The 24,309-nt window shown below is 44.4% G+C and overlaps 2 protein-coding genes across 20 annotated transcripts; one reads left to right on the plus strand and one right to left on the minus strand.

Moving 5' to 3' along the window:
* Positions 1-1,186: 1,186 nt before the first annotated feature.
* Positions 1,187-18,148, plus strand: LOC141041508 (2-oxoglutarate-dependent dioxygenase 11-like). Its single transcript, XM_073507787.1, has 4 exons — positions 1,187-1,860; positions 3,203-3,450; positions 16,021-16,342; positions 16,770-18,148. Exons 1-4 carry the CDS (start codon positions 1,573-1,575, stop codon positions 17,013-17,015), a joined length of 1,104 nt encoding a protein of 367 aa, XP_073363888.1. The 5' UTR covers positions 1,187-1,572; the 3' UTR covers positions 17,016-18,148.
* Positions 17,911-23,934, minus strand: LOC109757066 (nucleolar protein 58). Of its 19 annotated transcripts, XM_020315896.4 has the most exons (13): positions 23,435-23,934; positions 23,155-23,364; positions 23,019-23,074; positions 22,844-22,933; positions 22,275-22,401; positions 21,781-22,120; positions 21,123-21,312; positions 20,486-20,566; positions 19,982-20,153; positions 19,105-19,185; positions 18,865-19,029; positions 18,294-18,331; positions 17,911-18,197 (listed from the first exon to the last, which is right to left on the minus strand). In XM_020315896.4, the coding sequence occupies exons 7-12, from the start codon at positions 21,176-21,178 to the stop codon at positions 18,296-18,298; spliced, it is 591 nt and encodes a 196-aa protein (XP_020171485.1). In that variant the 5' UTR covers positions 21,179-21,312; positions 21,781-22,120; positions 22,275-22,401; positions 22,844-22,933; positions 23,019-23,074; positions 23,155-23,364; positions 23,435-23,934; the 3' UTR covers positions 17,911-18,197; positions 18,294-18,295. The 19 variants fall into 19 exon arrangements, with proteins under 19 accessions (XP_020171485.1, XP_020171496.1, XP_020171493.1 ...); XM_020315907.4 differs by having other exon boundaries at positions 17,911-18,331; positions 21,781-21,862; positions 22,275-22,398; positions 22,844-22,909; positions 23,435-23,907; XM_020315904.4 differs by having other exon boundaries at positions 17,911-18,331; positions 21,781-21,862; positions 22,844-22,909; positions 23,435-23,907.
* Positions 23,935-24,309: the final 375 nt, after the last annotated feature.

Consider the following 24,309-nt stretch of genomic DNA (forward strand, 5'->3'; position numbering starts at 1 on the left):
CGCTTAAACACGGTGATGACATCATCGAACCGCTTGCCGTTCCAAAAACGGCGGCGGTTCCTCTTGTTGTAGCAGCCGCAGGGGTGCACGTGGAGCTCCTCTTTGGTCGCCGGTGGGCCTTGCGTGGGGTAGCCGTTGGCGGAGATCCTCCACAGTTGCGGCACCTTCGCCGCCGGTGGCACGTAGAGGCCGAAGCGGGTGAGGTCCTCTGACTGCCATAAGGTAAGGCTGGACGGCCAGGCGCCCCCCCCCCCCCCCCCTCTGCTCAGTGCCGCGCCTTCGCTGTCGGAGTCGCTTGAGGACATGGCAGTGCAGTCGACGGAGGAGAGATCACCGAGGGGGCAAGGAAGAAGATAGGAGAGAACGCCGGGAGGTGCGAGGAGAGACGCCGGGGGAGGGCGGGTTTTATAGCGGCCGGGAGGGACGGAGCAGGCGAGGCGCCGGGGCATTAACGCCGCCACGTTAAGGCGGGTATAGCAGGCGAGAAGGTGGCTGGGTCAACATGGCAGGTGGGGAGGCGACAGGCGACAAGACGGATCGGTGTGCGGCAGGCGAGGAGGCGGCCGCGCATCACTGCGGGGTGGCAGGCGCGATAGCCGACGGGGACGGGTTAGCGTGCGGCAGGCAGCGACCGACAGCTGGCAGTCGAGGCGGCAGGGTTGTTGGCTGCCGGCAGCGGTCAAGCGACACGGGACGCGAGATCAAGCAGCAGACGACGGCTCAGGTGGGCGCGGCAGCCGATGGGGCCAGCGGCAGGTGCGTTGAATGCGGGCGGCGGCGCGCGATGGCAGGCACGACAACACGAGGGCAGGCGCGTTGATTGCGGCCAACATTGAACGCCCACACCTGCATGCGGGCAGGGGCCTGTCCCACGTCAAGAAAGACCTCCTCGTATTTGTGTATGTACACGCCTCTGCGGGCGGGCATTTTTTCAAAATATGTCCATTATGCCTTCATTATGAAGGGGTATCGGGCAATCTCAGTCGTCCTTGTGTTAGGGGGTCTTCAGAAGCAAAAATAACGCACGGATCTTGTCGCGGACCACCGGCATAGATATCAGGAGCAGCTGAGCTCGAGCTCAGAAACAGATTTTCGGTTTTTATATTTCTTTACAAAGTGAGTACTTGTTTTGCTTACGTTGTGATCTTGCAGACTTGACCCCTGTGGCGCATTTGTGATGCCTGTAGTATAGAAGAGTGTAAAACAGACCGACTTGCAGATGGGCTCAGGGGGCGTTCTTGATTCCAAGTGTGCCAGTGCAAAAATATTCTATCCCTGTTAATTTCGGACACTAGCCGCCGGGCATTGTTTAGCATCGCTAACGTCCAAACGCAGAGATCAGGGTATCAGAGGACCTTCAGGCCGAGCCGATCGAGGGATCATCATTCGCATCTTTCATGTAAGATCGAGGTTTAACTATTCCGTTGTATAGAGTCCAGCAGAAAAAGATTAGCAAGTTGCAACCTCAGCTAACTACGTAGAAGTATATAATAGCTGGGCTGATCAATTGCTGAATCCCTGAACAACTAAGCAAGCAGAAGCAGAGCAGGTAGTGGAGAGCCAACTAGCTGAATGGAGGTGGAGGCGTTGGATGGCAGCGACGGCGACAGCAGGTGGTCTAAGCTGGGAACGACGCTTCCTGTCAGGAACGTCCAGGCCCTGGCGGCGGTCGCTGCCGGCGAGCTGACGGGTGACGCGATCGAACGGTACATCCAGCCGGACATCGACGCCGATGCAGTCATCCCCGCGCACTCCGACGAGGTTCCGGTGATCGACCTCGGCAGGCTCACGGACGCTGAGTCCGTGGAAGCGGAGACCGCCAAGCTCAGATTTGCCTGCGAGGAGTGGGGCTTCTTTCAGGTAGTGTCACTGAAGTCGCCAGATGCTGTATGTTGTTTACCTGGTGGTTCTGAAACTATTTTTCTTCGGCGGCTTGTCAGTATGTCACTCACTGGTTATACCATCAAGGAAAATAATACGCAGGCCATGTTTGACTGCCATCGTATCTAGGTAGCTGAAACTAGCGACTAATTTTGGGTCTTTTGTCCAGTGAGTTCCTTGTGATTCAGATAGTGGAAGGAGCAACGATGCAACAAACATGATAATTTTTTAGTAAATTCCACTTTGTGTGAATAGAGTAAACTTTATTTAGCATTTCTGCATCTCTAGCCGGCTCCTCCACCTCATGTCATGCATGGATCTTCCGCGCATGCGCCTTTTATGCCGTCATGCGCCCACCCATCGGAGTGATATAGCGTTCCTAAAGCACGAGGCAAATTTGTGGTCTATGGGGACATCTACACCCTATATGAGAAAAAAATTAGTAATTCAACAAAAAGTCAAAAATTCCTGAAAATATTTTTGAAATAAACTTGACCTTCTATTGTACTCGTGAGAAAAAATACAAAAAAAAATTCTCCCTTTGTCTTCTTTTCAAAAAAGATAATGTTTTGGCTAAAATAGTGTGAATAGTGACCTATAATACTCCCTTCATTTCAAAATATAGTGCGCCCGCGCTTCCCGTGGTACAACTTTGACCATAAATTTAACCAACGAGATCGACTGCGGCGGGAGAAAAAACTATATAATTGAAAACTTCTTTCTTTTGTAGGGTATTGAAAACTTCTTTTGAATATGAATTCACTGGTATAACTTTTGCTCCCGCCGCAGTCGGTATCGTTGGTTAAATTTATGGTCAAAGTTGAAGCACGGAAATAGAGGAAGCACTATATTTTGGAACGAAGGGAGTAGCAAATAAATTTTGTCTTTTTTGTTGTCAGGTCAACTTTTATTTTTCTTCTTCGTGAAAATTTATATACTAGTGCAAAAGTAAGTCAAGTGTTTTGTCAAAATAGTTCTTACCTCTTTTGACTTTTTATTAAAATATTTAAAAATACCCATGTAGGGTGCATATATACAACCAAGAACACAAGTGTATTTCCCTCCTAAAGCACCACATCATTGTCATATTCATGTCCGGCCTACCGGGATGGAGAACAAATGTAAAATAGGATTCACACTCAGAATTTTGCGCTTTAAAGATGTTGGGTGTGTTCTAAGGAGTTTAAATCAGGACATTACAAATATTTGTTTTAATGTGAAGTTTATTCTATAATATACTCTGAATAAATGAAGTTCTCTGCGTATATTGGAAAATAATAATAAACTAAATTATGACTATTGGTCCAACTGATGATCGCAGCTTGTAAATCATGGAGTACCAGATGAGATCATCCTGGCTATAAGGCGTGACATTGAAAAGTTCTTTCAGCTCCCCCTGGACGTGAAGAATGCTTACGCTCAACGCCAAGGAGATCTTCAAGGTTATGGCCAAGCCTTTATTCTCTCCCATGATCAAAAGCTAGATTGGGCTGACATGTTTGGGCTCTACACACAGCCACCTCAGGCCCGTGATATGAGTTTCTGGCCGAGTCAACCTCCTATGTTCAGGTCAGAGTGTGCATTCTTTCTCTTCAAAACTGGATTTCTTTTCTTGATAGAGCGAAACTGGACCTAAATCAATAATTTGCACTAAAATTCTATGAAAAATAATAATATATAAGTGCTTCTGCAGTTGGTATATTGTCTTTTGAACCAACTATTACTATGTTACTATTGTGCATCTTCTCTGTTATATGCATATAAGAGAACTACACTAGTAGAAAACAGGGCTTTCGTTCGGGCATGGCAAGCCCATTAGTCCCGGTTCAGTCACGAACCGGGACCCATGGGGGCATTCGTCCCGGTTCGTGAGCCCAGGGGGTCGGCCGGGGCCTCGTGGGCATTGGTCCCGGTTCGTATGGACCCATTTGTCCCGGTTCTAGGCACGAACCGGGAACAATGGTCCTCACTCCTGGCCCACAACCATTGGTCCCGGTTCGTGACTCGAACCGGGACAGAAGGCTGAGCTTTAGTCCCGGTTTCTACCACGAACCGGGACAAATGAGTTGCCTATATATACCCCATCGCCACAGCAGAGCACTCCACAGTGCTCTTTTTTTCTGGCCGGCGAGGGGAGGGCATTTGGGTGCTCTAGCTCACCTCCTATGCACATGAGGTGTTCGATGAAATGTCTGAGCCACACTAGTTAATCTTTCTCCTCTCGAAACTCGACCTCCGAGCTCCAATTTCCCCGAGATTTGTCTACGTTTAGCGGTCCATCACGTCCCGTCCCCGTCTTCACCGCCGTCAATCGCCCGCGCCGATCTCGTCGCCAGCACCACCATGGTGAGCCTCTTGTTCTTATCTTCTTTCTGGAAAAAAAAATCTTACTTTAGATAGATACTTGTCTAATTTTGTTACTTTTATTATTCCTTCTTATAACATAGTGCAATGGTTTTGGTATCCGCCCCCGTCGGCCCTCGTCCTGTCTATGATTCGGATGTGGTATATATTATCTTTTTATAACTATTTGGTTCATTTATTGTTTATGACAAATATGCCGACCAACGTGACATAGATTTTATTTATCTAGGAGGTGGTTGAACCAGAAATTCCAACCGACCCTATTGTCGAGAGGTTAAATTTAGTTGAAGAAGAAAACAATTACTTGAAGGAAAAAATTAAAAAAAATTGAGGAGGAGAAGATGATATTGGAGTTGCATGTTGCGGATGTCGTCGATGATCACAACATCAAGATGGATGCAATGCGCTTGAAGATTAGAAAGATTAGAAAATATGCCATTCATACCGAGGCTTGGTATCATTATGCCGTTGGATCCATTGTTACCTTGGTTGCGATTATGATCGCATTTGTTTTCGCATTGAAATGTTTTACATAGTTTTAATGTATGGTTTAATTAATTAGATGCTCTGGAGAGCTATATGTTGTTAGATGAGAACTATGTATGTACTTTGGTTTTAATGTGATGATGAACTTCTATTAATTTGGTCACTTAATTATCTATTCATGATGTTCTGTAATGGTTTTTGACACACTTAATTATATATAATGCACGCAGATGAACCGGCAATGGATGTACGGTGACAGACACACCTCCGAGTACATTAAGGGCGTGCACGATTTTCTCGAAGTGGCTGAGGCAAACAAGCAGAATGGTTTTATGTGTTGTCCATGCCCTACATGTGGGAATATGAAGTCTTACTCTGACCGGAAAATCCTTCACACCCACCTGCTTTACAAGGGTTTCATGCCACACTATAATGTTTGGACGAGGCACGGAGAAATAGGGGTTATGATGGAAGACGGCGAAGAAGAAGAGGACGATGACAACTATGTGCCCCCTGAATATAGTGATGCTGCAACGGGGGAAGCTGCTGAAGATCAAGAGGAACCAGACGATGTGCCCAATGATGCTGCAAGGGGGGAAGCTGCTGAAGATCAAGAGGAACCAGTGCCCGATGATGATGATCTCCGCCGGGTCATTGTCGATGCAAGGACGCAATGCGAAAGTCAAAAAGGAGAAGCTGAAGTTCGATCGCATGTTAGAGGATCACAAAAAAGGGTTGTACCCCAATTGCGAAGATGGCAACACAAAGCTCGGTACCGTACTGGAATTGCTGTAGTGGAAGGCAGAGAATGCGCTGTGCCTGACAAAGAATTTGAGAAGCTATTGAAAATATTGAAGAAGAAGCTTCCAAAGGATAACGAATTGCCCGACAGTACATACGCAGCAAAGAAGGTCGTATGCCCTCTACGATTGGAGGTGCAGAAGATACATGCATGCCCTAATGACTGCATCCTCTACCGCGGTGCGTACAAGGATCTGAACGCATGCCCGGTATGCGGTGCATTGCGGTATAAGATCAGACGAGATGACCCTGGTGATGTTGACGGCGAGCCCCCAGGAAGAGGGTTCCTGCGAAGGTGATGTGGTATGCTCCTATAATACCACGGTTGAAACGTCTGTTCAGAAACGAAGAGCATGGCAAGTTGATGCGATGGCACAGTGAGGACCGTAAGAAAGACGGGAAGTTGAGAGCACCCGCTGACGTGTCGCAGTGGAGAAAAATCGAGAGAAAGTACTGGGCTGAGTTTGCAGCTGACCCAAGGAATGTATGGTTTGGTTTAAGCGCGGATGGCATTAATCCTTTCGGGGAGCAGAGCAGCAATCACAGCACCTGGCCCGTGACTCTATGTATGTATAACCTTACTCCTTGGATGTGCATGAAGCGGAAGTTCATTATGATTCCAGTTTTCATCCAAGGCCCTAAGCAACCCGGCAACGACATTGATGTGTACCTAAGGCCATTAGTTGAAGAACTTTTACAGCTGTGGAATGAAAACGGTGTACTTACGTGGGATGAGCACAAACAGGAGGAATTTAACCTGCACGCGTTGCTGTTTGTAACCATCAACGATTGGCCTGCTCTCAGTAACCTTTCAGGACAGACAAACAAGGGATACCACGCATGCACGCACTGTTTAGATGACACTGAAAGTATATACCTGGACAAATGCAGGAAGAATGTGTACCTGGGCCATCGTCGATTTCTTCCGACCAACCATCAATGTCGAAATAAAGGCAAGCATTTCAAAGGCGAGGCAGATCACCGGAAGAAGCCCGCCATGCGTACCGGTGATCACGTACTTGCTATGGTCAATGATTTACACGTAATCTTTGGAAAGGGTCCCGGCGGACTAGCTGTTCCGAATGACGCTGAGGGACACGCACCCATGTGGAAGAAGAAATCTATATTTTGGGACCTACCCTACTAGAAAGACCTAGAGGTCCGCTCTTCAATCGACGTGATGCATGTGACGAAGAACCTTTGCGTAAACCTGCTAGGCTTCTTGGGCGTGTATGGGAAGACAAAAGATACACCTGAGGAACGGGAGGACCTGCAACGTTTGCACGAAAAAGGCGGCATGCCTCCGATGCAGTATCAAGGTCCTGCCAGCTACGCTCTTACGAAAGAAGAGAAAGAAATCTTCTTTGAATGCCTGCTCAGTATGAAGGTCCCGACTGGCTTCTCGTCAAATATAAAGGGAATAATAAATATGCCAGAGAAAAAGTTTCAGAACCTAAAGTCTCATGACTGCCATGTGATTATGACGCAACTGCTTCCGGTTGCATTGAGGGGGCTTCTACCGGAAAACGTAGATTAGCCATTGTGAAGCTATGTGCATTCCTCAATGCAATCTCTCAGAAGGTGATCGATCCAGAAATCATACCAAGGCTAAGGAGCGATGTGGCGCAATGTCTTGTCAATTTCGAGCTGGTGTTCCCACCATCCTTCTTCAATATCATGACGCACATCCTAGTTCATCTAGTCGACGAGATTGTCATTCTGGGGCCCGTATTTCTACATAATATGTTCCTCTTTGAGAGGTTCATGGGAGTCCTAAAGAAATATGTCCGTAACCGCGCTAGGCCAGAAGGAAGCATCTCCATGGGCCATCAAACAGAGGATGTCATTGGGTTTTTTTGTTGACTTCATTCCTGGCCTTAAGAAGATAGGTCTCCTTAAATCGCGGTATGAGGGGAGACTGACTGGAAAAGGCACGCTAGGAGCGGACTCAATAATATGCAGGGACGGGCATTCTTGGTCTCAAGCACACTACACAGTTCTACAGAACTCTACCTTGGTGACCCCGTATGTCGATGAACACAAGAACAGTCTGCGCTCCAAACACCCGGAGCAGTGTGACGACTGGATTACATGTGAACACATCAGAACTTTCAGCAGTTGGTTGGAAACACGTCTCAGAGGTGACACCACTGTTTGTGATGAGTTGTACTCGTTGTCCAGGGGACCATCTTCGACTGTATTGACTTACAAAGGATACGAGATAAATGGGAATACATTTTACACGATCGCCCAAGATCAAAAGAGCACCAACCAAAACAGCGGTGTCCGCTTTGATGCAGCAACCGAGAGGGGAAAGGACACGTATTATGGTTACATAATGGACATATGGGAACTTGACTATGGACATGATTTTAAGGTCCCTTTGTTTAAGTGCAAATGCGTCAATCTGTCAGGAGGCGGGGTACAGGTAGACCCACAGTACGGAATGACAACAGTGGATCTGAACACTCTTGGGTACACTGACGAACCGTTCGTCCTAGCCAATGATGTGGCACAGGTTATCTATGTGAAGGACATGTCTACCAGACCGAGAAAAAGAAAAGATAAGGAAGCGAATACATCATACGATGAGCCAAAGCGCCACATAGTTCTTTTAGGAAAAAGGGACATTGTGGGAGTGGAGGGCAAGACAGACATGTCTGAAGATTATGAAAAGTTTCATGAAATTCCTCCCTTCAAAGTCAAGGCTGACCCAAGCATCCTGATAAACGATGAAGATTATCCATGGTTACGGCGCAATAAGCAAATGACACAAGCGAAGAAAAAGTGAAGACTTTCTCCCGCAACTATTATGATGATACCATGCCAACTTTGTAACAGACGAGTATGATACCATTGTCCGTTTTGTACACCAAGTGCATCTAGTTTTTGCCGTAACCCTCTCAACTTTCTTGCACATGCCAACTTTCAACCTTTTCATAGTTTATTTGAAATGCTTTTTAATTTTAGGGCCTTATAGCTCAAAATAATTAGTAAATGCATGAAAAATGGTGCATGAAAAATAACAAATAAAATAAATAAGTAATTAGAAATAAAATAATATAAACTTTATTAAAATATATAAGTAGAAACAAAATAAAATAAACTTTAATAAAATTTATGAAACTAAAATTAACAAAGTATTTTCGGTTCAAAACATTATAAGAAACCTCTAGTATTATTAAAACTAAAATCATATAAAATTGATGCAACTAAAATTATCGAAGTATTTTCTGTTCAAAATCATTAAAAGCAAAAAGAATTTTCATAAAAAACTTTTTTTGATAGAAACTTTAATAGCAAAAAGAATTATCATAAAGTAAAATAAATAAGTAATTAGAAACAAAATAAAATAAAATAAATAAGTATTTTGTTGTAAGTAGAAACAAAATCAAATAAATAAAGCAAAAAAGAAAACAAAAAAACTGGGAAAAAATAAAAAAATGCCACCTACTGGGCCACCACGGCCTGAATACGACTAGAAACCCATCAATGGGCCAGGATTCAGGCCCGCAGAAGGCCCAGCAGGCCCACAGGCATAGCAGTGCAAGATTAGGCCCGTAAGCCAGCAATGGAGAGGAGCTCGAGAGGGTTAGCGCAGCAGCGCTTATAAACCACTCTCGAGCTCTCTCAACTAGCGAGGTGGGACTAAACTTTGGCCGCGACGCGGGCAGTACATGTCCTTTGGTCCCGGTTGGTGGCACCAACTGGGACTAAAGGGGTGTATTGGTCCCGGTTCGTGGCACCAACCGGAACCAATGCCCCCCTTTAGTCCCGGTTGGTGCCACCAACCGGGACCAAAGGCCGCCGCTTCCCGCCCTTTGGGCTGCTGAAAAGAGACATTTGGTCCCGGTTGGTGGCACCAACCGGGACTAAAGGGTGCATTGGTCCCGGTTGGTGCCACGAACCGGGACCAAAGCTCTTGGTATATAACCAACACTTGTGAAAATTTTCATCTTCATCTCGCAGTTGCCCCTGATGACCCCTCGACGACATCGACGCCGCCAGGCTGCCCCGACGCCGCCCGCCGCCCCCGCCGCCCCTGCCGTCGCCGTCGCCCGCGCCCGTCGTCGCCCTCGCCCGCGCCCTCGCCGTCGCCGCGCCCTCGCCCGACGTCGTCGCCGCGCGCCGTCCCTGCCCCGACGCGCGCCGCCTCTGCCCCACGCCCTCGCCGTCACCGCGCCCTCGCCCGTCGCCGTCGCCCGCGCCCGTCGTCGCCGTCGCCCGCGCCCTCGCCCGACGTCGTCGCCGCGCGCCGTCCCTGCCCCGACGCGCGCCGCCCCTGCCCCGCGCCCTCGCCATCGCCGCGCCCTCGCCCGTCGCCGTCGCCCGCGCCCGTCGTCGCCGTCGCCCGCGCCCTCGCCGTCGCCGACTGTAATGATGTTTTAAATATATTTTTTAGATATATATGTATTTTTTTATGTATGTTCATATATGTATGTATGTATTTTTTACATGTTTTTTGTATGTATGTATGTATGTATTTTTTTCAACTGTAATGATGTTTCAAAAATACATATATGCAAAAGTTAGATTATTAGAAAGGAATTTGAATAGGTTTCAGCAAGGAATTTGAATCTGGTTCAAATTTCATTTGAATGAAATTTGAAAATTTTGAACTATGAATCAGAAGGTTTGTGGTGAAATGGAGTGTGGGTACTGTCATGAAGTTGGAGTAATTTTTGTGGATGTAAAAGAGTTAGGAAAAGTTTTATATATGCAAAAGTTATATTTTTAGAAAAGTTTTATGTATCTAGCTAGGAAAGGAAGAAGAAGAAAAAGAAGGAGAGGAAAAACGAAAATAAGAAGAGGAAGAAAGGAGAAGAAGAGGAGAGGAAGAAGAGGAGAAATAAATAAGAAGAGGAAAAAGGAAGAAAAAGAAGAGGAGAAGAAGAAAGGAATAGAGGAGAAGAAGAAAAAATAGATATATTTTTTCTTCTTCTCCTCTATTCCTTTCTTCTTCTCCTCTTCTTTTTCTTCTTTTTTTCTTCGATCTTCTCCTCTATTCCTTTCTTCTTCTCCTCTTTTTATTTCTTCTTCGTCTTCTTATTTTTTATCGGGTATATCGTTATCGATATACCCCCCTCCCCGATAACATTATTTTCCCATGTATGTATGTCGTCGTTGTCGATATATATAACTCCCTCCCAGATAACTTCGAGATGATGGACGGTCGATATTTATACCCCCTCTCGACCGTGATAACTTATACCACGGGAGCACCCCCCGGCCCTCTCGCTCGACCAAAACTCTTGAGGACACCCAAACCCTAGAAAAAACGATGTCGGTCTCCTACCCCCTCCCGCCGCGCCCCTACCCTTGAAGCGTTGCCGAGGCCACCCCAAACCCGGAATAAGCTAGGTCTACATTTGCACTAATATATCCACCTGCTGTCATGTTTGTGTAATAATTGCCATGTTGTAATATTTGCAGAAACAATGGAGCACGGACGAGACGAGCAAGCAGAAGAGGTGTTGGGGGACATAATCTTAGCCGGAGGTGATATCTTGTCGTATCTTAACGACAATGATGGTCTGGAAGAACAGGGTGAAGAAGCAGGCTACGGTGATCGAAGAGTGGAGGAGGAAAGACATGATTATGATGGCTCCGGTGACCCAATGCTGGTGCAAGAAGGAGCCCGTGGTGACGGCTCCGGTGACCGAACAGAGTCCGGCCAGGTAAATATATTAGTTAAGCATGTGTTGACTAGCTAATTGATGCATTCATTGTTTTGGTATGTACACATATTAATTAACTCTCGTCTTTCTTCTTTTTTCTAGCCCTCCGGATCGAGCACAACTTCGGTGAAGAGACGAGGCCCGAAGAGAAAGTTGCGCTCGGATGAAAGGTTTGAGATCACAGCAATCGCGCGCGACGGCCAACCGATTGAACCCATCCGGACAAAGGATGCATTTGCTGCTCAGCGCGGGGTTCTAGTTAGGGACAAGATCCCGATCAGCATCCACCAATGGTATAAGCCTAAGAAGGAAGACCCTGAGGTGTCTTATGTCAATGATATGCAGAAAGATGATCTTTGGACTGAGCTGAAGGCAAATTTCACCCTACCGCCAGAGGAGGATCCGGAGAAGCCAGTTAAAGAGCAATTAATCAAGCCTCATGCTCTTAAGAAGATGGCAGACCTATTCAGGAGGTGGAAGAATGAGCTGAAAACGTTTGTCGACAAAGAAGAGACACCAGAATTCATCGGCCGGTATGAGAAGATCAGAGATCACTGGCCCGCATTTGTGGCCCACAAGACATCGGAAAAGAGTAAGAAGATGTCAGCGATAAACAAGAAGAATGCTGCGAAGAAGAAGCTTCACCATCGCATGGGGTCAGGTGGCTACCTCAAAGCCCGGCCTAAGTGGGCCAAGGCTGAGAATGATCTGCTTGATAAAGGGATCGAACCACAGACAATGAACTGGCCAGACCGTTGCCGGACTTGGTTCTTCGGGGCTGGCGGAAAATTGGACCCTGTATCAGGGAGGTGCGTTTGGACGGACGAGCTTTTGTGAATACCAATCAAGAGGCTTCAGCAGTATATCGATGCAGCGCGGGAAGGGACGTTCGTTCCAGACAGAGAGAACGGCGAGCTCACAATGGCCCTCGGGAATCCTGAGCACCCTGGACGAACACGAGGCACGCCAGGCTCCGTTCCGTGGAAGGCTGGTTTTCCGGACGCAGGCGGTTACAAAAGCCAGGAGAGGAGGAAAAAAGTGGAGCAGATCCAAATTCAGAAGCTGCACGAAAGGATTCAAGCGCTAGAGGAACGAGACGGCAATCGACATGCCGAAACTACCCCCGAAGCTACCCCGCCATCTCAGCGGAGAAGCAGCGTGGCTTCCACCGAGCTGCTTCAGCCGGAGCATGTCTTGACGGCTCCTGCTAGCTACCCCGTGGATGCTATCACGGAGTCTCAACATTGCCACCTTATGACGCAATGGCAGAACTTCAAAGTCAAGGCGGCTGTTGGCTCTGTTTTACCTCCTGAACCCGGTGCAACCTACCACTGCCGGCCAATTCCAGAAGGATATGCTAGGGTGATGGTGGATGAAATAACGGAGGGATTTGAGGACCTCCGGCTTGACCACCCTATCGGTGAAGGGGAGACTCGGCTGGGTTCTGCTCTGAAGACTCCATGTCTATGGCGGAAGGAGCTCATCAACCTTCCGAACTGGACGCCTCCGGCGAGTAAGGGCACTCCGCCTCCTCCTCCAACGAGTGATCAGGGCACTCGGCCTCCTTCTCCGGCGCGTGGCGGCACTCCGCCTCCTCCTCCTCCTCCTCCTCCGGCGAGTGATCAGGGCACTCAGCCTCCTTCTCCGGCACGTGGCGGCACTCCGCCTGCGCCGACGCGCCAGAGCAGCCAGCCTCCTCCTTCTCCGCCTCATCAGCAAGGGCGGAAGAGACCCGCCGCCGCTCCGGCTGCTCCGGCGCGTCGTAGTCCTTCTCCTCCGCCTTGTAAGCAAGGAAAGAAGACAGCCGCAGCCGCTCCATCTGCTCTGCCGGCGTCTAGCAGTACAGCCAGAGGCGGGAGGCAATACAGATTCGGTCCTTCTCTGAAGACTCCAGAGAAGGTACCATACGAGAGGACCGAGGAGGAAACCACGAAGATCGTGCGAGCCGAAGTGACGAACTTCTTTGAAGGGGTGAAAGCAAATAAACATCCACCTCCGGAGGAGAAGGTAGATCCGATGAAAGCAAAGCGCACTCTGGCTGCCCTGACAAAACCACCAAAGTCTCCGCCGAAAGGCAACTATGAGCGCATTCTTGCAAAGACATTTGCCGAAGCGGAGCGGTCGGGAAGTACTATCAGTGATCAAAGGTTAAAAGAACGACGAGCTGGGAAAAAAATTGCCCAGCTCGGTGAACAAGCGAACCAATCGTGCCCCCTGCTCAAGGTGTCTAGCGACATCGTCGCTAATGATCCGAGGATGGTGCCTGGTTATAGCAATCTTGGAGATTACCCTGCCCGACGATGTACATTATGATATCTTGGAGGTGGACGAACCAAATACCATTACGGGAAGCCTCTCGTCAAAGATGAAAGATCTCTAACAACGATGATGCGAAGATTACATGATTGGTACATGAAAACCTGCAGAGAGTCTGGGGGGAGGGATACTTTGACGCTGTGAGTTAAACCGGAGCATGACCTCGTTGGAATTGAACTGTTGAATGTTCCATTTGAGGAGTTCTTCCAGTTTTTCAATCAAAAGGCCCTCGATAAATCAACGATCACTTGCTACTGTCTGTAAGTAGTACTACTTCTGTCATTAAGTATCTCTATATAGGTCAGCTCTTTCATTGCATGTATTTATAATTATCCTCACTATATTATGCAGATTGAAGATCGCCGAATTGAAGAAAAGACAAATCGGTGATATTGGATTCATTAGCACAAATCTCATAGATGCAACTGAGGTTAAATATCATGCCGAAAATACCGAGGCCAACTTGCTACGATCGTTGGTAATAAATGAAAACAAAGATATAATACTCTTTCCTTACAACTTCAAGTGAGTGTTACTGTCTTGTGCATATTCGGTTTCCCTTATTAGTCCAGGTTATAGTAATGTAATTGATGACTTATGCATGCGTGCGCAGCTTCCACTATATTCTCCTTGAGATTAAGCTTGAGCAGGGAGTAGTAACCGTCTTAGACTCGAGACGAAAAGATCCCCAGGACTATGCGAACATGACTCAAATGCTCGAGAAGTAAGTTAAATCGATCATTATCCAAACTATCAGCAACTTTGTTCATTTTCTGATATCAAGTAATTGTTTTCTTTGTCTGGCAGGGTTTGGAGAAAATTCACCAAAAAAGCTCCGGGACTGTCGAAGAAGCTGCAATTTAAACACCCGAAAGTAAGTACTATAGTAGTATGTTCCGCGCATCTCCTAGTGATTCAAGCACTAGTTTCATCAATACCATTTAGCATGCTTGCTTATCAGTTTGATTGACCTCTATTTCTTGTAAAGTGGTTGTGGCAGGAACCCGGGAATAATTACCGTGGATACTACATTTGCGAGTCCATCCGCTACACGACGTGTGAGCGGGGCTACTTTGACGAACAATATGAAGTGCGTAAGCAATAATATTCACAATTTTATTTTATTACCATCATTTGTGTTGAGTTTCATTTATTCATATATATATATATATATATATATATATATATATATATATATATATATATATATATATATATTGACCCCTTCTTCAAATTAGATCTTTCGGATGCGGGATGAACTCCTAGCACCAGATCGTATGCGAGCAATTCAAGATGAATTGGCGGCATTCTTCCTTGACCACGTGATCGCTGAAAACGGAGAATACTATGTGGACTCTGTGTTCTTACAATTTAATTAGGAGATTATATTGTAAGAGATAATTATTGTATATATGTAGCCGGTAGTGTCGGATAGATATACGAGAATTTGTTGTTCGACCAATCTCTCGGAGAACGAGAGGTGGTCGATATCACTTCTCTCTGTATGCATATGTTCATGACGATCTTCTGTTTCCTTTATTTGATTACTAGCTAGCGTGTCTAGTCCTCTCCATACGTATATAGTACGTAGCGTTGACCAAGCACGGAGATAAGAGAGGACACTTCTCTCTATTAATTAGCTAGCTAACACAATATATGAAACACCTAAATTAACCCCCCAAAACCCCCAACCCCCAACCCCCCTTCAAAAAAAAACAAAAAACCCAGCCACTGAAATGCTGACGCGTGAATTCCTATTGGTCCCGGTTAATGCCACCAACCGGGACCAAAGGCCCTCCTGCCTAGGCTCGCCGCACCGGCCACGTGGAGGCCCATCTGTCCCGGTTCGTGTAAGAACTGGGACTAAAGGGTTAGGGCATTAGTAACGACCCTTTAGTCCCAGTTCAAAAACCGGGACAAAAGGCCCTTACCAACCGGTACAATAGGCCTTTTTTCTACTAGTGCTAATGGATAATGGACATGATGATTTTGCTTCCTTAAGAGAATTATGACACGCATTTACTAATTCCTTACTGAACAATGTTGTACTCCTAATTAGAGTTGACACTGTGGTTGTGTGCATCGATTGATGCAGTAGCCCGGGATTTTGCATTGACTGTGTGTATTGACATTCTTAATAAGTGTTTACCTTTTTCTCATTTATATCCATGATAGGTATAGAAAAGATGCAGACCTTGCAAAAATTGATTTCACCTCATCATCACAACATACACATGGTTCATTGACTTTCTTATTTTTGATTTAACCAGAGCTACTTCTTTTTATTTATTTCAATGACTCTTTTAGATCAAACTTACATATTGAGAAATTTATTAAAAACAAGCAAAAAAACAGAGAAATGTTGATTTTTCATGGTAATATATCTAAAATAAACATTTTAGCAATTTGTCTTTTTAAAGGTTGACAATATACATACAATAGATATTTTATATATTTAACATTAACAATAACACTATTATTTCTATGACCCCAGGAATTCCATCGAAGAATACTCTTCTAAATTGATGAAACTCGCTCGTTCTGTTGCCACCTTCATTGCAAAAACACTAGACATTGATCCTGAATTGGTGGCAGACAAAATTGTGGTGCAATATGTCAGGATGAACTACTACCCGCCATGCACGTTGATGCCCGAAAAGGTTTTAGGCTTCTCTCCACATTCAGATGGATCTTTCCTAACTATCCTACTAGAAATTATTTCAGTTCAAGGCCTACAAATTAGGAGACATGGTGCATGGATCCCAGTGAAACCACTGGCCAATGCATTGTTGGTGAATGTGGGTGACCTTCTCGAGGTATGATCATTTTAAAGTCCATTTAAATTTTGACATACAACGTCTCAAGCTTAGATTATATAAAACAGGGAAAAAAACATTTCTATATTTCTTATTGTGCTCGGTCAAGAGAAGTGCTCACTTACATAAATGCAATGTACATTTTCTCTGATTATGAATAGTTTAGGTTGTAATAAGCAAAAGAGTACTTTGCCAAGGTAACATGGTTCTGCTTCTATATTTTCTATCAATTTCCTCTAAGAAATCTTAGTCAAATAAAAGAAAGGGTTTATAAGCGAAGCACCAATTTATAGGGCTCAATCATAAAAGGAAGTTTTTTTTGGGTCCAAAACAGGCATCAAATTATGTACTTCTCAAACTATTTCCACCTTCATATGAAATGAGGAATTCGATACCATTGTAATTTAAGCAAGTCATTTTTTTATAGATTATGACGAACGGGAAGTACAAGAGCATTGAGCATAGGGTCACTATAAATGCCCATAAGGAACGATTATCCATATCAGCGTTTCATGTCCCAAAGTATGATGGAATAGTTTCCCCACTTCTGGGAACTACGGAAGAGAAGGTGTTATACAAGACAACAAAAGTGGAAGAGTATTCAAGACTTTATTTGTCAAAGAAACTAGACGGAAAGAGGGCACAGGATCATGCGAAGCTATCCCAGACATAAGACTTGTCTACTACTCTACTTTGATATTTCAGATATACGTTCTTAAATTGTTAGTGTTTGAAGCTTCAGCATTGGGACCTATAAATATTTCAGAGATGTAATGTTTCACTTATGTACAGTGGTTGAGTTAAGTTCATGTTGTATCTTAAGTGGGAGCAGGTAGGTCGCTGCAGTTCACTTATGTAAAGTGAAAGAGAGGCAGTGGTTGAGTTTACATGTTTAAGTGGGAGCTTCTCTTCCCTTGTGCTGCCATCGATCTTCTCTTTCTTTATCAGCTTTCAAAGAACTAGATGACCAGTTGCGCCAAATGGCGCAGAGACCCATGTAAAACTATGTACGCGTTGAAAATATTTTCATTTTTTCAATAACTTCATGTTTGAGCAAGCGCAAAGACCATGTCAAACCCAAAGTGTTTTGAAATAATTTGACTTCATTAGTAGAAGTAGGTTTTAGCAACCACTTAGGGTACTACTTCAAACTCTTTAAGATGAAAACTGAAGGATCTTTGAAAATGTATACTTGAGCATGCATATTTTGTTATCTTATTCATGTAACATAGAGCCAAGTGGCGCAAGGTCCAAATTCAAACCCAATTTGTTTTGAAACAAATTGTGTTTCTTTAATAATTTCAAATTTTAGAAACCATTCAGGTGCATAGTAAGAATCAGCTAAAAAATGAAGTATTCAAACACCATTTTCGACTATTTATGCATATGGTCATTACATAGACAAATAAAAGAGGTCAGTGCCATAGGTAAAATGTACACCTACCATAATAAAATTTCACGTTTCATGGAACTGCACTCCTTGTGAAAATAACAAAGTGTAGTATTGCTAACAACCACAATGAAGGATCGAGCAAGCAAAAAAGTTGGAAACTCAGGCAACATAGAGGTTGACAAAAAGCTCAATTTTTGCATATACATACAGTACATGTCACGTTCAAAATTGAGATATACTGCAGATAACACATTACATCATCAGTATCAATCATATGAGTTCTACTTTGCAATCACACGATTCAGATAGTTGTAAACATTTGTGATCATTATAGTGGGGTAAGTGTACATATGAATTATGTATCAGGAAAAGAATCTAGCATTAGCTCCCACTTCATTCAGAAAAACATAAAAGGGCTAACAGACAGTTATATGTCCACCCACCACTCCTAGCTGTGACTTCCTGAAAGAAATGGGAACAAAAAAGACATTACAGCCTCATGTCCCTTCCTTCTTCGGCTGTTATATTCGGCATGTTCTTCCCTGAAACTACACTTACAATTATTTTTCCATGTTACAAGCCCATGAATTCCTCACCTGATAGATAATAACAGTTTAATATTCCAGTTTCTCAATGAGAAATGCATCAAACAAAATAAAGATGAGCATATATCTTCATAAATTAGAACTTTGAATAATTAGACATAGAATCCTCTAAACAGAGGCGCTCATATTAAAATAAATAGAAATCAATACTATTTTCTTAGTACTATTTGAGAATATCCATTTTTTAGCAGGTTATTGCATGGTATGGAAAATTTCATAATGGAGACATAACCTACTCTAGAAACCCATCACGGCTTACATGTGCACCCTCGCACAAGTAGTCAAATACTGAAGTACATATTTTTAGCAACTAATATGAAGTATCAGTATCAGTCTCAAACCACAAAGCCACATTATTTTATTTGTTTTATTTGGTAATAATGCAATATCGACAAAAAGCATCTAGTTGACGTCGTTTACAACATCTGAATAAGATCTATCAGAAACTTTGCATGTTTTCTATGGATATTTAGCTCTGTACTAACATGGTTCAGCCAAGTGAACTAATCACAGTATTGACTCACCTTTTTAGGACTGAATTTCAGCTTGTATCTAGACAAGCTGTGGGAAAGTCCCAAGCTCCTTGGATCAAGGTCCTGTGTGCCCAACCCAGATATAAGCTCACTAAGCTGATTTCTGAGCCCTCTCATTAGCTCCATCACATCACTGTTGTGAACGCAGCCAATTTTCTGCAAAAGCACATCAAACCTGTAAGCGGAACTGGTAATTCTACAGGAACAGCGCAACTAAGGAACCTAACTGACCAGCTTCTCTTTTATAGCATTTCCAAGTTTAGAATCAACAATAGCTAACGTTTCATCATCGCAATGCTTCAGCTCAAGCAACTACAATAAAGTTATATTGCGTGAGTTACATTGAGTTAGTAAACGAAAGTATACAAAATATAAGAAACATGACTGAGAGGCATATGAATTATCTCGGCAGCTTGTCAAGCACATTATATCGCCAACAAAAATTACAATGGATATCACCAGGAAGAAGCAGGTCAGTGTCCAACTAAACCATTCATCCTCTCATTATTTTGAGCACATAGGCTCACAAAAAGTAAGTGCAGTCATGAATGTCACTTGTCACTTTTGTAAGCTGATGGAAAGTCCAGTATTCTAGGTAATCCACTGCGCAGACAAGATATCATCTATCAGCCTGCTTAAGTAAGTTCAGTTGTGGAGTGTTCCTTGTGCAGTTCTTAATAGAAGAAGAAAATACAAAACATGGTATCAATGGTAATGTGATCTTTTGAATACTTAATTAGAGGTTAATGAGAATTAACAATTAGTGATTACAGTTATATGAATAAGTTCAGTTGCAATCGAAGTCATTTTTGTTTGATATGAGGGTAAAGTTAATTCAGTTGGGGATAGGTCACCATGTTGGCTGGTCAATTATGCACACACGGAAAGGGATGAAATATCTGAAAATGTAATAGTTACAGTGAGGACTCAAGAAAAATGTACATGTCCTCCTCTTTTTCTTGGTTTCGCATACATCTCTCTCTCTCTCTCTCTCTAGAACTGGCCAGTAAAATAAAATCCTTTTTAAAACATGTTTTGGTTGTTTCTGCAACAACAACAACAAAGTAATCACTATCAAAGAAGAGAGGGGGTGGAGGAGCTACCATACCTGTAGACGGGCTGGTGAAGGTGAAGTCGCTGGCAAGATGGTGAGGTCGCCGGCAAGGAGACTCAGCTCTTCCCGAAGACACCGGCTCCCACGCGCTGCTGGGATGGGGGGCGCCGAATCCACAGAACGCCACCCTCGCTGGATGTGACCACCCCATGTTGTAAGCCTCCGTCTGCAACATCAGTAGTCTGAATATTCATCAGGTAGAAAAAAGGCAAATGCAGAGGAGTTTAGACTTACCTACCAACACCATGGTCTACATACCCAATTGATTAACTATCTCAATCAGCATACACCCAAATTAATTAATTGGATTCTATTCGTTGCGGAAAGGGAAATGAACATGAACAAGTCAACTGCTCCATCTGTGTTCTGCCTTTTGCTTGGGCTCCTTTCTCAATCACCCACTACAAAAGTAAGAAATATTTTCGCAGAAGGCATGAAGACGATTACCAAGCCAAGCAAACAGTAGCAGGCACACAAAACAGTGATGTGTGGAATTACCTGTCACGAAACGAATTTATGTCAGGGATGTCCTCATTGATATACCAAAAGCAGGCCAGGCTACCAATGAGCCCCTTGTACCTGTCGGAAAGAAACAATAGGGAATAAAATATCGAGGACATGAACAGAAAGAATCAAGAGTGTAGTATAGGAAGCGTCGAAATAAATGCCGCAAACAATTGGTTCTTTCTCAATATAAAGCAAGCAGAACATAGTGTAGAAATAAACATTGCTTCTCTAGAACTTTAATCAAGCTATGAAGGACGTAATGTCAAAATGATAAATGCTGAAAAAGGAAATCACTGCCGTCCATGTATACGTAATATGTGACTGAGTTTAATGCCCAGCAAATGACTGAAGCTTATATGCACATAGCAACATTAAAATCTGCAGGTATTTCTTGGTACAGACCAGACCTACGGAATCTATAACAAAGCATGATACAATCTATTTCTGCACATGGAAATGAACACCATAACGAGAAGGTCAAGTTTATACCATACATTGGTTGACAAACTATATCGCAACCTCTAAATCAGACGGACACCATGCAAATGCGACAACAACCAATCACTGAATCTAAGCTTGCACAAACAGTTACACATAGATCGCAAGAGTGAAAGAAGGGATATAATACCTCTGGAGATTTGCAACCTGATGCTCGACAGTCTCGGCCAGTCCACTACAGGGCATCCCTCAGCAGCTCTGTAGGCATAGTTTCATTTTGTGAAAGATGGCATTTTCCCAATATGGAAAAATTGCCGAGACCATTGCGTAATGCATCTTCTATAAGGTACCAAACAACACGGATACTTGACCTTATGTTCCTGAAGAAAGGAAACTCGGTACTATCAAAATCCTAAAAACAACATCAGACCAGTGAATGGGATTGAAACAAAACCTAAGCAATCAAATCTTATCAAACTCTCATGCATACCCTTTGAGAAAGAAAACCGTATATCTTCAGCCAAAGCAAACAATTTTTGCTGCTTAGGTTCTATCTCAAACTAATAATATTTAGAATTTGTAGCCAACTCATTAGGATCAGGTTATCTTATCAGTATTTATCCAGTGGTATAACTTGAATATGATTACGAAGGGCCTCTGGAGAGGCCAATGTGTACTCATTACAGAATTAGTTCAGGAAAAGTAAGTTGAAACCAATGGAATACAATTGTATCACTTCACATACACCAAGAAGAGCAGAAATGAGTAAACGAATAAACATTTGCTCAAGGAGACCAGATCCAATGGCTAAGCAGCTGTAGCATAATAGAGCATAGTATTTTCATTACCTCCCCTATTTCTGGCATCAAAGTCATCTGCGCTCCCTCCTCTCCAAGAAGCAAGGACACAACCAACAGTAGCAAAGGACCCCTGTGAAAGGCAAAGAAAAAGAGTCATACTGGCTTGAACCAATCAAACATAAGAAATGCAGGCAGCTAACCAAGGAAGAACACCTAATTGTGAGTGTGTTTTACTGATAATCTAGATCAAACGTTGTTAAAGCAACAACCTTAAACATTACACTGAAGCAATAAATAGAAAGTGCCTAAATGCTAAACAACGGGACCACTTAGCTTGATGCGGAAATTAGAGATTAGATTTTGAAACTCCGCAAGCTGTGGTCATGATCTGAAAATTAAGACTAAAATATAATTATGAACATGCATATATCACACTTGCAAAGAGAGAGACAAAGTGCAGTTATAATTATGAACACGCATATATAACTATGTGAAACATGACAACTGCAACAACAAAGAAAAAACATGGCTTATTGGTTTACCTATTTTGAATTTCTATCATCTCAAATCTGTACAGAACACAAAATTTTAACTCCATGAGCCACCATTGTAACCAATTACCACATGCGTCCCGCCATAATGCCATGAACTAAATTAAGGCATCACCTGCTGTAACACATAGGGGAAAAATACTCAGAGTTGAACATGACTGAGCATACATATACAATGCATACTACTGATATTTATCACAGTGGCTGTACCTATTTCTTTCAAGTAATTTTCTTGTCATACTAAATCTACAATCTGACAAAACTGCTTGAGTATACTGAACTTGACTATACACATGTGTGATTTAACACTAACTTTACTACGGATTTGATTCAGTTCATCATCATGAATTTGGTTGCCACTATACACAGCAGCCGGACGATCACCAACTATTACTATGATTAGCTTTAACAAGGGGACAAATAGTTTAAGTAGTGGTTAGCTCAACAAGAATCTAAACAATCCATGGCATTCATCTCCTAAGACACATCCAACAGTTGTGAAGAAACAGTTACATCAGGGTGGGGATTGGAACAAGGACTGAGAGAGGTGAGGAACATACCTAGTACAAATCCAATCTCGGACCTTTTTTCTCATCGTTGATTACCACCGTTGCCATTACGAACAGCTACAAAATATGTGTTCTCAACTCCTGAATATCCCACGAGAAATAGCAGCAATGAAAAAGATGAAAGTGGACTTAAATTCAGAGAGATGGAGAGAGAGAGAGAGATCACCTTGTTCTTCACCAAGCTCTTCCTCAAGATTCATCCCCTTCTCTTTTTTCTTAGATCTGCACACTTATGATCAGAAAAACAATAAATCAAGAAGTAAAAACTGGGGAGGAAGATGACTCGGACGCAGATGGGCAACCTAGACTGGGGACATGTGACGACGGCCAGCACCGCCTGGAACTCCGACCTTGCTGCTCCTTTCCTCATGCCATCGCCCTCATCCTCCCCTGCTCCATGCCCACCACAAAGACCACGCCGCCCTGCTCTCCTATGGCGGCGACCTGCGCCTGATCCAGACACACGGCGCGCGGCAGCAGCGGATCCAGAAAATAGCCACCCCAAAACTAACCTAAACATCAAATCAATTAGGATTACTGCCAAGAATCAGAACAAGGAAATGCAAAGAAGAAGGCACATACGTGGCTGAGGGTTGAAGATGTGCGAGCTCTTGGCAAAGGCGGCCATGGCAACACCTCCGCCCTCCCGTTCGTCGTCGCCGGCCATGGCGACCTGGACAAGCTTGTCGCCGTCGCCGTCGGAGAAGCTCGCCTCCACACCAGCAGCTAGCGGGCGCCGGCTTGGGGGAGCTGCCGGTGAGGCTCTGTCCTAGGTCGGAGAGGCAAGCAGGGGAGCCGGCGTCGAGGAAAGAGGAGATGAGGGGACGAGCAGGGAGAGGGACGGGGCGGCGTGGGAGAGAGGAGGGAGCGAGCGAGGAGATAAGGCGGCTGCTTTACTTTTTCCTGTTACCCCTCGTCTGTCTAGGGTTTCTTGCTTTTGTTACGCAGAATTGAACGAAAGGCACGTCATTCTTTTGACCCACACATAACGAGCCCCACTTGTCATTCACTCTCCAAACAGCTATGAACGTGAAAAAAAAACCAACGGCCCACCACACGCCAGCAGCCAAAAGGGAGCTACAGGGAACGAATCTAGCGGCCGAACGAGCATCGCGCACGCGGGGGCGCTAAAATGGCGGGTAGCATAGCGAGGTTTATAGGTTCAATTGCCTCCATCATTTCGTTTCGTTTGGTGCAGAGTATCTTAACCTTCGGTTTTGGGTCTGCGGATGGCGGACCTCGACGTCCACCGCGCTCTCGAAGTTTCCTCCGGAAAAAGAAAGGCCAGCGGCCTGAGCATGCGTGCTTGAGGGAGCCAAGCCAGCCGCCCACTAGTGGTTTCCAGAGCGAAAACTGATGGGGATTCGTCCGTGCAATCGAGGTGACACCGGAGATCATCATGGCCTCATCTGATTTGCTTTCGCTCGATCTCCTCTCGCCCGGGTCGCGTAATCATA

This window comes from Aegilops tauschii, chromosome 2, assembly GCF_002575655.3.
Source record: "Aegilops tauschii subsp. strangulata cultivar AL8/78 chromosome 2, Aet v6.0, whole genome shotgun sequence".
Taxonomy (NCBI): domain Eukaryota; kingdom Viridiplantae; phylum Streptophyta; class Magnoliopsida; order Poales; family Poaceae; genus Aegilops; species Aegilops tauschii.

Excerpts from the sequence above, each read along its gene's own strand:
- LOC141041508 (XM_073507787.1), top strand. The coding sequence starts at position 1,573 with ATGGAGGTGGAGGCGTTGGATGGCAGCGACGGCGACAGCAGGTGGTCT. Across the intron at positions 3,451-16,020 it reads AGTCAACCTCCTATGTTCAG|GAATTCCATCGAAGAATACT; the intron begins GTCAGAGTGTGC and ends CTATGACCCCAG. Across the intron at positions 16,343-16,769 it reads ATGTGGGTGACCTTCTCGAG|ATTATGACGAACGGGAAGTA; the intron begins GTATGATCATTT and ends ATTTTTTTATAG.
- LOC109757066 (XM_020315896.4), bottom strand. The coding sequence starts at position 21,178 with ATGCCCTGTAGTGGACTGGCCGAGACTGTCGAGCATCAGGTTGCAAAT. Across the intron at positions 20,567-21,122 it reads CAGGTTGCAAATCTCCAGAG|GTACAAGGGGCTCATTGGTA; the intron begins GTATTATATCCC and ends TCTTTCCGACAG. Across the intron at positions 20,154-20,485 it reads ATAAATTCGTTTCGTGACAG|ACGGAGGCTTACAACATGGG; the intron begins GTAATTCCACAC and ends CTGATGTTGCAG.